The following is a 10,877-nucleotide window of genomic DNA, read 5'->3' on the forward strand; positions in this document are numbered from 1 at the left end:
GGGAACAGTTGGGCAGTGCATCCTCAATCAACCCCCAAATATTTTCAGAGTAACAATTGTTATATAATTTATTCAAAATTTAATTTTTATAATTTTTTTAAAAAATAATGCCTACACTCACTGACATCAAAATCATGCATTACTGTATTTAAAAGGCTTACAATGAAATAAGTTTTTATTGCAATTAAAGCTACTGGAAGTTATCAACTCTGAATAACGTCAACTAGCTTAATAAAATAATTTTAACGGGTTGATTAGAGAGATTGAACCTCATGCAGTGGATAAAAAAATTTATCAGTGATTGGCATAAATAATTTTGTTCATAACTAATATAATTGTACTTAAAAGGTACTAATTTAAATACTCAAAAAAGAGTAAGTATTATTTGTTACGAATCAACTATATTATTGTCTTTGAAATTATTCGCAGAATTGTCATTTGTAATTAAATTTCAAAGGCGAATGAAAAAAATATTCATAAAGAAAAGTGACATTTCTCAAAACTGATGATACTCTTTCCTTTTAATAATGAAAAGAATAAATATACTTGGAGTCGAGGACAACCACTGATTTTTATTTTTGGTCTGGAACCACTGATCTCGATACACCAACACCCCCAAATAAATACTGGCTGGCTCCAAAGCATCACGAGAAAACGAAAGACGCAGCCCTCTGATTGATACCCCATTTCAAAATACCATGGGGCAAAATACCAAAATAAATCCCCAGTTCCCAGGTTATGCACAGAACTGCTTCCATCACACTTCGTACCCTTCATCAGGAAGACCAGCGCAGCAAGGTATACGGTATACAATCTGGATGTATGTAGCCAACAAAAATCCCAATCGTAACTCTACCTTCCCTACCCAAAATATAGAAAGCTATTCAAAACTTCATTTCTACCACGGACCAAATTATTTTAGCCTTCGGTCTTTCTTTGTCAAATCCTCTCATGACACTGTTGATGCCCCACTAAGAGTCTGTTTAGCCACATAAATTTGTTTAACCTTTGAGGAGGACAAGCTCTTATCTGCGCCCAGAGATTGTTTTCTTCCTTGGAATCCCATTCTACGGTGGGACCATTCACCCCCAGAACTGTTTCTCAGCGAAATGCTGCCTCCTTTCTGATAATTAGTAGTATATCCAGATGACTGATCATGCTGCTGCTGAGTAGGTACACTGTTTTGCTGTGGAGTATTGCTGACGATGCTATGTGCTGACAACTTGGCAGCAGTGGAGTTTGAATGATCAACTAATCCAAGTTCATCCGGCAAATGGTTAACATTCACATCAGAAGTCGAAGTTTGAGAGGCAGTAAACCTATTGACATTTAATGGCGGGTCAACAGGTCCGTTGCTATACTGAGAAGTATGTACTCCTTGGTGCGATGGCATTGACTGAGGAATGGATGGCACCTGAGAACTATGAACATGTGGCCATCGTGCTTGTACTGACATCTCAGTAGACTGGCATCATAAATTTCACACCATTGTTAAATACAATAACAAAATTTACATAGCTAAACAGCTAAAATAAAGCACATGCATCGATGGTTTGTTTTCATTATCTTTTTGCACAAGTTGAACAATAAATAACTAAAAAGACAATTCCTTACAAGAATTATATATTTGCTGCACAGCGCAATGCAACAAAACAGAAGTTTCAGTATATGCGTAGTTAAAACCCCAAGACACATCAAAACTTTACCTGGAAAGGAGAGACATCAAACATGGGCAGAGGAGAAGCCATTGGCAGAAGTGGTGAACCTGGAGCAAGATGTTGAATTGGAGAGGGCATGTTAGGAGCATTTCGCTGTGAAGATGCCATATTCATATTCATATCCACTTCACCAGCCCCTGTGGCAGAAGATGGGGGGTTGTGCTTCCAATCAGGCTGCTTTCCTGGTGGGATATAGGTGGTGCCCATGAGACTCAAGCCAACTTGTCCAAATTGTCCAACAGGTGCAAAATGGTTGTAAACAACCATGGGTGGCGGCCCCTGGACTCCTGGGATTCCTCCAGGAGGAGTGATAAAGGGCCCAGCAAATCCCGTTGGAGGACCATAAAAGGAATCTACACCAGCATGACACTGATGCCAGCTTCCAATTGGCCTTGATGCCGACGTAGTACATTTTAGAGGCTGCGATTGTGCTGTAGATGCAGACTCATCATGTGGTCCAAAAGCAAAGACGGGACCACCCATCATAGGACCCATTTCATAGAAAGGAAAATGAGAAGTGCCGCCAGGGAAATGCGAGACTATTTGGTTGGAGGAATTTTGTTGATTTGGTATGGGTGGCCATAGTGAAATTGGAGGAGTCTCAAGAGAAAGATCTATTGGAAGAGATACACTGAGAGGCTCCTTGGATCTGGATTGAATATCTAATTGTTGTTCACTAGATACTCCTGCCATAGTAACTAGTACAAATTAATATAGATCCAGAATCTTGATTGATCTAAGTTATATTGGCGTAAGCCCAGAAGAGAAATAAAAGCTTGTTTGTGAGGAAAAAGACTCACCTGCTGTTATACCATCAATACCGGCAGCTACAAAACTTTTAGCATCTGAAACTGAGACAGCACAAGTACCTAATCCATTTCCAACAATCTCATCACTACTAATGGCAGCAGCAGCAACAGCTGAAGCAGCTGCTTCGGCTTCAGCTTCACAATCTTCTAGCTGACCACAGGACTCATTGATGTGCTTCTTTTCATCAAAGAAAAGATTGCAATCATTACTAGATCCATCTAGGTTGTGGGATATTTGCATGTCCGATCGAGATGACTGAGAGGGGCCAATGCCATGAGACATTGGACGATTGCTGAAAGGAAGAACAGTTGGCGTTGTCACTGCCCCTAAACACACAATTAAATACCCTCCATCAGTAAATCACTGAATATAAAGAAATATTACTTCATACTGCAACAAAATTTCATCTCAATCTATAATATAAAATTTTACTTAAAAATTACATATAAATTTATGTGCTCACCAAATTGAATTTTCTCCCCGGCAAGCAAGGAATTAATTGGGCTGGATGTAGAAGTGAATGCTTTTTCCTTTGTCAAAATGGATAAGGAAGGCAAGCTGGGCTCCTTAACAGCACTTGCCAGATCTCCAATAGAAGCCTGTGAATCAAATTCTTGAGGTTTCATAGCCTCGTCGAGTTGTGTCTGCGTGAGGGCCATGACCTGCAATAAAAATGTGCTTAAGAATTTCAAATAAAACAAGGAATAAAATAGTTATGCAGCTGGTCCGATAAATCAAGCTTCAAGATGACAAAATATGCAAGGGCTATTGTAAACTTCAACTAGAGAGTGTACACATGAAGTCAATACATCTGAAAATTCAAACTATAACAGGGAGAAGTAAATCAGAACACTTTCAAGAACCTCATTTTAATGCAAACCACTATTGGCTCTAGCTGTTTTTTTGGGGCAGGAGGTTCAAACCTGTTGACTAATTGGCACATTACCCCAGGAGCCCAGTGCTTGAACATTATCAACCTTATTGCTCTCAAATAACACACCAGGTTCACAGCCCTTTCCACCACCCGATATCTGGAGTGACCTATAGAAATGGAAAGATGACATTGATGTTTTTTCACAACAATGGCAACATGAAACCTTACAAGAAAGCAAGTACCTGTTTGTCAGAGATGTTAAATCAGGTTGAGCATCAATTTTCAAAGGAGGTGTGCCAATAGGAGCTAGTAGTTGGGATGATACACTTGAACTAAATCTAGATGAGACATCAACCTTTGTGATTCCATGCCCCCCAGCAGCAACCAGATGAGGGTGATCACCGGTTGCTACTTCAGTAGACAACCATTCTTTGCTAGAATTGGCTATGGCCACAGCATTTTGCAAATTAGAACAGGGTTTTCGTTGCATCTAGTATTAAATAAATGTGATTAAGAAAGATTCTATACAAAATATGGTAACAAGAATGTATAGGAATTGAAAATAATTTAAACCTTTGCAACCCGACACTTGGCCTTGATCTCTTTCTCCCTCTGTTCACGCCGATCATTTAGCATTTGCCTCTTTGACCTGACTTCTATGAAGTCATCTTCATCACTAGGAGCTTCAATTCCAGGTTGCTCAAACACACATATAATTCCACTTTGCAATGGAGCATCAACACCTTCCTCAGAACACAAGTTCCTTTTATGATTACTATGTCCAGAATGTGAGATGCTCAGACTATTTATTGACTCTTTTCCGTCAGTTATCTTTGCAGCTCTACTTCCAGAATCTATTTGCTGGAAATTTTCTGTAGCTGACTCTACTGTCTGTTTACCCAGTTTATTAGCCAAAGTCTTCCTAGGTCGAGTCCTTCCACATATGCCTGTTCCCCTTCCACTAATATTTGATTTATTATCTGATCCAAACTGATCAGACAAAACCAAACTAGAAGACTGTCTCTTGTCATCACTATCACGAACTCGAAACTCAGTGTGTTGATTGTTCCAACGGGGCTTCCTCAAAAGCCGTCTGGAGTCTGCACGGTTGACTCTGAGGGAACCTGACGATCTTGAGCCAGGTGTTTTCACGGTAAAGATATATTTCTTTCCTCTACCACCAGGTACTGGAAATTGTGGCTTTGACTCCATAACATCCTTCTCTTCTGAAATTGAATGAAGTGATGCATCTCTGGCATGATTCAGGCCTTCTGATTTATTAGCATTGAATGCTGTGGTGCTGTTCTTCCCAACAAAAATTTGGCTCCCCTGTTTGTCCACTTGGAAACCTGTAGCAGTCCCAGTGACACCATGTTTTATAACATCCACATTTTCTGCATTCTCACTTGGTCGTGAACCTTGGGATAAATGCCTTGAATAACCTGGTTGATTATCAACAGAACAAGGCCTCATCCCATTTTTAATAAAGCAATCAGAAGTACCTGAACCACTGTGAACTGGCATGTGACCTCCAGGCTTATGATTAAAAGAGTAATCAGATGGAATATTATGCTGAACAAATGACATCGATTGAGGACCCATAGGCATGATCCCTTGTGATATGGGAGATGTATACCTTAGCTGGCCAAATTGAAACAAAGGGGGCTGTGATGGGTGAACGTGAGAGAGGGGTGAACCAACCTGTGCATGCAGAGGAAGTGGCATCCGTATAGATCCAATCTGTATGGCTGGTACTGGAGATGGTATCAAAGATGGGCCAGAGAAAAGACCAAATTGAAGCTTAATGGGTAGCTCAGCTTGATTTGGAGCAGCAGCTACATTAGACATAGGATTTTGACCCATAGATGAATAAGGAAAATGAGTACCTGAAGTTGGTATACTATTATGAGTGGACAGGACATTTTTAGAAGCATCCACATTACCTAAACTCTGAGATGATAATGATGAGTGTGTATTGATGTGTTGAATGACCAACTCTTGAGTTGGCTTTTCTGATTCCTGAAACACACTAGTATTATGATTCACTGCAGCGGAATCATCATCAGGTTGAAGGGCTTTGCCATCATTTTCAAAAGATACATGTTCTTCTAGAGTCTTGATAGAGGCCTGTTGTGCCATAAACAAAGTTTCTTCATCTTTTGATGTTCTTTCAAACTCCTCATTGGGCAACCCAACCTGAACACCCTCATCAAATCCTAGTACTAGGTTATCCATCATATGGGACAATCCATTCTCCTCTGAACACATATCTTCAAACTCTTGGTTGAGGTCAATATTATCATCTCCTTCTTGATAATCTTCATCTTCATCATATTCTTCGTGTTCCTGGAACTGCTCTATATTCTCAGTGGTCCATTCATCATCATCAACAACAACAACAGTGGATTCAACAAATGAAGAAGAATCTACATTTTCATTCCGAGCTCTAGCAGATACCTCAGCAGATTCATTCTCTGGAGCAGAGAGGGTGCCACTTTTGTCTTCTTCAGAATTTCCAGATTCATCTAAATCATCACGAGAGATATGGGTTGGAGAACTAGGGGGGCTTGAAACAGAAAGTGAAGATTGATAATCACACCTAGGCGTGGTCTCAACTTCATGGTCCTTGTTCTCAGTGGTGGACTGCAGGGTATCCACAACTTCAGGTTGTCCACAAAACCTGTTGTCAAAACCAGATGGCATGGTAGATTCACGGTTTGCTGCCTGATTATATTGTACCTCATTTTCTAGAAAGGCAGAAGGACCAGGATGATCAGTTCCATTTCCGTACGCTTTGTGCCCAGAAGCTAGTAACGGAGGGGGAAGAACCCGAGGCTGTCTTACAGAATACCGTGATCTTCCCAAGGCGTAAGGGCCATCTGATTCAGAATTTGGATAAGAGTGCTCAGGGAACTGACGAAATGGATTGCCATGGAAATGGCTCCGCGGCCAACCATCATGAAGTCTTTCAACAAAATTTTCATGAAAATCAGAATCAATCTCTGTATTCTTGCTGCAATGAGAATCTGAAACACCTCCTTTACAATAAGTCCTTGAAGACATCAATCCAGCACCAGCATAATACTCTTTCCTTCTAAATGGCTTTCTGATAATTGATGAATCTCTACAAGGACTATCACTGTTGTGACCATTTTCCTGATATTGTAGATGGAGAGCTGATCTACTCCCATTCTCATTAACATCTCTTCTCCATGAATTAGCTGGTTTTCCTCTATCAACAAAGGTGGAAGAAATATCCTTGGAAAAATGAGGCCTAGAGCCTATCTCCAATGGCCTATTCAAACTTGATGAATCATAAGATGATGAGGTCATTATTTTTTCAACCATTCTTTCACTATCATCCCAATCACCCACATCAGTAGCCCTGGATGTATCTCTTTCCTTGACTAACCCTGGCATCTTCTCCTCAACAGCTGAAGAATTATAATTACCACCTTTGGCTGCTTCAGCCTGCCTCATTGCAATCTTTTGCTCCAATTCTAAAAGTTTTTGTTTAGCAGCTTGTTTCCTCCTCTCTTCTTCCAAAAGGATCCTTTGTTTCTCTTCTTCTCTTGCTAATCTCTGCTCTTCAGCCTTCATCAAAGCTTCAATTCGCTCTTGCTCTGCTTGCCATGCTGCCTCATTTGCTTCTTCTTCCAACCTCCTCTGCCTCTCTTCCTGTTCTCTAGCTTGCCTTAGTCTTTCCTCTTCTTCTCTGCGAGCTAATTCCAATGCCCTATCCTGTTCTTCAATGATTCGCTGCCGCTCTTGCTCTTGCATCCTCTGAACTCTTTCAAGCTCAGCCTCAAACGACTCCCTAATAGGATCATGGAAATCAGTCTGCTTTAATACATCCTTCTTCTTCTTGACCACAAGACCAACTGAAAGGAGATCCCTTCCATCAAAACCAGAAGTTCCAAAATCTTTTGTAAATGGGTCCTCCAAGAAAGCCTTCTCACTCATAGGTAAAGTACGTTTTTCTCTTCCAAAACTAACCAGAGGATCATTAACAGGAAGCCTTTTGCCACCAACAGAAAATGAGGATTTTGACACTAAATTCTGGACAGAATCAACTCTATTTCTGTGGTATTTATCACTACTAACAAATCTATCCCGAGCATGTTGTTCAGGACCTCGACCACCATATGATTCTGCTGAGTTATGCCAAGTAGGTTTCCCTCCCTGACCATACCCCTTATCCCTCTTTCCAGGATCATCCTGATAATTGTCTCGGACAGGAGATGGGGTATATTCGTTATCCTTCCCTGTTTCTCTATTCAAACAAGGGCCAACACCATTTCTTTCATTTCTTGCATCTTGAATCCCAAAATCATTTTTTGAAAAAGATGGATTCCTCCAATAATGCCCTTCACGCCCCTCTTTATTGGCTGTTCTGACACAGGGGTCCAGTCTAGAAACTTCACCAGAAGAAACTTTTCCAGTATCATTGTCCCTTAGTACCCGCTTGTCAAAACTTTGGGCAGGCTTATGTAGCAAAACACTAACCCTGGGCACATCAAAATCTCTATCCCAATAAGCTTCAGTCTTTGAAAACCCTCTGCTCTCTTTGTTTCGCTCCATCAAACCGTGACTTGTATCACGCTCATCATCAGCCCAATCAGACCTCGGGCTCAACTTAACCAGAGGCAGAGGACCCGGGAAATATCCCTCTTGCCTCCCCCCACCCTGCTCAATTGCTCGAGAACTGCCATAAATAGTTCGGGTTTCATTGCCATTTTCACTCAGCCCATTGCAAACTCCACCACGGGAAAGCTTGAAGTTAGAGTTCACATCAACAAGGGAACTCACTCGAGAACCATCCTTCTGCTCCCTGTATAAACTGTCACCACCTAAATGTTTCTCCTTCTGATTCAAATTTTCCTTAGGCTTATGGGATACACCAGAAGCAGAAGACAAAGTGGCACGCAACGAGGGAAAATCCTCGCCTCTTAACACCGCAGCTTTCTCTAGCGCTGTGGGTCCCACCACACCGGATCGAGTTGAGGGTGGCACATACACACTGCTAAACCCATCAACAGAATCCATTGGTTCTTTGTCTTGCAAAGTAAGTGTGGCTGTGGCTGGCTTGGTCCACCCCATACCAGAGGAGGAAGGTCTAGAACCACTTCCGGAACCGCCACCTCCTACGGTGGCTCCGCCACCGGATCCTAAGGAATCGAATTTTTCATGCTCTTTGCGCAAGGAAGGGAGATTCAAGGGGGGTGGAACAGAAAGCTTGGGCCCAACCTTTTGCGAACTCCGAGGTCTCGACAGTACCACCATGGCACCGCCTCCTCCACGGGTTCGACCCGATCCATGTTGCTGTCCCTGCCCGTACGCTTTGTTGAGATTCACGGACCCAAATTTGGTCCCTGCGCCGGGAGGGTTGGCCATCGCAGGGTGAATGGTTCGGTGGACGTTGATTCCCGCCAAAGCATGAAAACCCTAACGAATTGATTTCTGTTGGAGTGGGGAATAGAATTATTGGTGGATCTGAATGGGGAAGAACCCTAGTCACTGCGTTTGTGAGAAATGGAATAGCGAGGGCAATGGAAGCGTACCTGTGAATTGTTGTTGGTGTGTGTATAGGGAAAGGGTTGAATGAAGAGGGAGAGGGAGAGGGAGAGGGAGAGGAAGAGGGTTTTGCTAATTGCTACTCTGAAGTGTAACAATACGAGAAGAGGAGTGAATCATATCATATAGTATAATTAATGCGCTCAACAACTACTGCTTCCTTGGGAATGATTTTCTTGTCTTCATGTTCTCTTCCCATTTATGCTTGTCACCACTCCGGACACCCTTTATATAACGAGCAGATCACAAAATATATAATCAAATTTCATTTAACATTATAAGATTTAAGATATTAAATAAATGCACAATAACATTGATATTGTAATCTTTAATAATTTTTATATCTTTAAATACGTGTTAAAAAATATTTATATCAAAATTAAATAAAAATATAGATATAAAATATTTCACTATTAATTTTTTACTATATAAGAATATACAAATATTTTCATTTTAATTTTTAAAAAATTAAAAATTGTGATATAATCAATTATATTATTTTTAATAAGTATTTAAAAATTAATAAATAAATAAATAAAATAACTCGAATTTTTTATAAATTAAAATTAATTTATACTCTTTTATTGTTTAAAAAACTAATTAACTTTTTGAAATATAGAATGCATAAATTAGCTTTACTTAATAAAAATATTTTAGTTATTTTACTCTATTTTCTTATCAGTATTTATGTAAGCTTATCTGAAGTAAACTTAGTCTTGTTAAAAAATCTCTATATGATTACTGTATCTCGTTTTAAGTCTACATAAATTTATTTTTTGATAACAATATAATTACAAATTTTAGTTTGTTTATGTGAATTTTTTTATTTTTTCTTGTCAATTTCAAATCACCATAGTCTAATTAGTTAATACTACTCATATTTTGACTGTTTTCAATTATCAAACTTTGAAAATCACAAAAAATAAAAATGGCAACAGTTAAACACAACTTATCACATTTAATTAGGTGAGTTGGATTTTTTTTAAAAAATGCACATTCTTTGCGAGTCATTTTTATAGCTTAATATGCTCACAATTTCAGGTAGGTTGAGACAAATAATGGAATTAAAACTCACTTTTACATATCTGCGGATGACCTCGTTGTTGTTACGTAACAGATGCATTTGTAGAATAATTTTAAGCCATTAACTTTCTGTTTTCAAGTTCCGAATACCCAACTTGATATAATCCATCGTTGGTCAAATTTATTTATTTTTTTATGTTAAAGCTACAAATAATAAAATCAACTAAACCTAACTCAATCTAGGTTGTTAATTTTAACTCTTTTGAATAATTTTTGTCTCTTAAAATTGACATAATTTATTTAATAAATAACCTTAAATTTGAAAATTCTTTGAAATTAAACTTGACAATGGCTATCCAATTAGCTATTGGCTTATGTGATCCACCTCATCCATTTGATAGTATTTAGTTTAGAGACAGAGACACTAAAACAGAGACATAGAAATACGTATGTTATGTTTGATTTTAGTTAGTGTCTTATTGGAAAGAGATAAAGACAGGAAGGACATAAATGATACAAATTTAAAGGATACCAGTGTATTTTTTAGAAGAAGAGACACAAGTATTCCAGTTTTAAGAATATAGGACTATACTTTTGAAGATCAAAATATTCCTAATAATTATACAAAATTATATATATTATTCTTAACTATCATATTTGTGTATTGTTTCTTATATCTAAACATAATATAAAATGTAATATACAACATTTTATTATCACTTCCAAACACAATATATACACATAAGCAATAGTATATTTGTCTTTCATTATTTTCGTTGTCTCAATGTCTTTTAGTCTTTAAACCAAACGATATTGACATTGTCATGAACAAATACTTGACAAATATTTATTATTCGCTATTGTAAGAAAAAAAATCA

General features: G+C 38.8%; 1 protein-coding gene across 2 annotated transcripts; it reads right to left on the reverse strand.

Moving 5' to 3' along the window:
- Positions 1 to 354: 354 nt before the first annotated feature.
- LOC113868393 lies at positions 355 to 9,173 on the reverse strand. Of its 2 annotated transcripts, none has more exons than XM_027503902.1 (7): positions 3,976 to 9,173; positions 3,645 to 3,892; positions 3,452 to 3,569; positions 2,992 to 3,190; positions 2,519 to 2,854; positions 1,707 to 2,404; positions 355 to 1,465 (listed from the first exon to the last, which is right to left on the reverse strand). In XM_027503902.1, the coding sequence occupies exons 1-7, from the start codon at positions 8,794 to 8,796 to the stop codon at positions 950 to 952; spliced, it is 6,936 nt and encodes a 2,311-aa protein (XP_027359703.1). In that variant the 5' UTR covers positions 8,797 to 9,173; the 3' UTR covers positions 355 to 949. The 2 variants fall into 2 exon arrangements, with proteins under 2 accessions (XP_027359703.1, XP_027359702.1); XM_027503901.1 differs by having other exon boundaries at positions 391 to 1,465; positions 1,707 to 2,416.
- Positions 9,174 to 10,877: the final 1,704 nt, after the last annotated feature.

This window comes from Abrus precatorius, unplaced genomic scaffold (assembly GCF_003935025.1).
Source record: "Abrus precatorius isolate BTA unplaced genomic scaffold, Abrus_2018 Scaffold6, whole genome shotgun sequence".
Classification (NCBI taxonomy): Eukaryota; Viridiplantae; Streptophyta; class Magnoliopsida; order Fabales; family Fabaceae; genus Abrus; species Abrus precatorius.

Excerpts from the sequence above, each read along its gene's own strand:
- LOC113868393 (XM_027503901.1), bottom strand. The coding sequence starts at position 8,796 with ATGGCCAACCCTCCCGGCGCAGGGACCAAATTTGGGTCCGTGAATCTC. Across the intron at positions 3,191-3,451 it reads ATGTGCCAATTAGTCAACAG|GTCATGGCCCTCACGCAGAC; the intron begins GTTTGAACCTCC and ends TTTTTATTGCAG. Across the intron at positions 2,855-2,991 it reads CGGGGAGAAAATTCAATTTG|GGGCAGTGACAACGCCAACT; the intron begins GTGAGCACATAA and ends TTGTGTGTTTAG.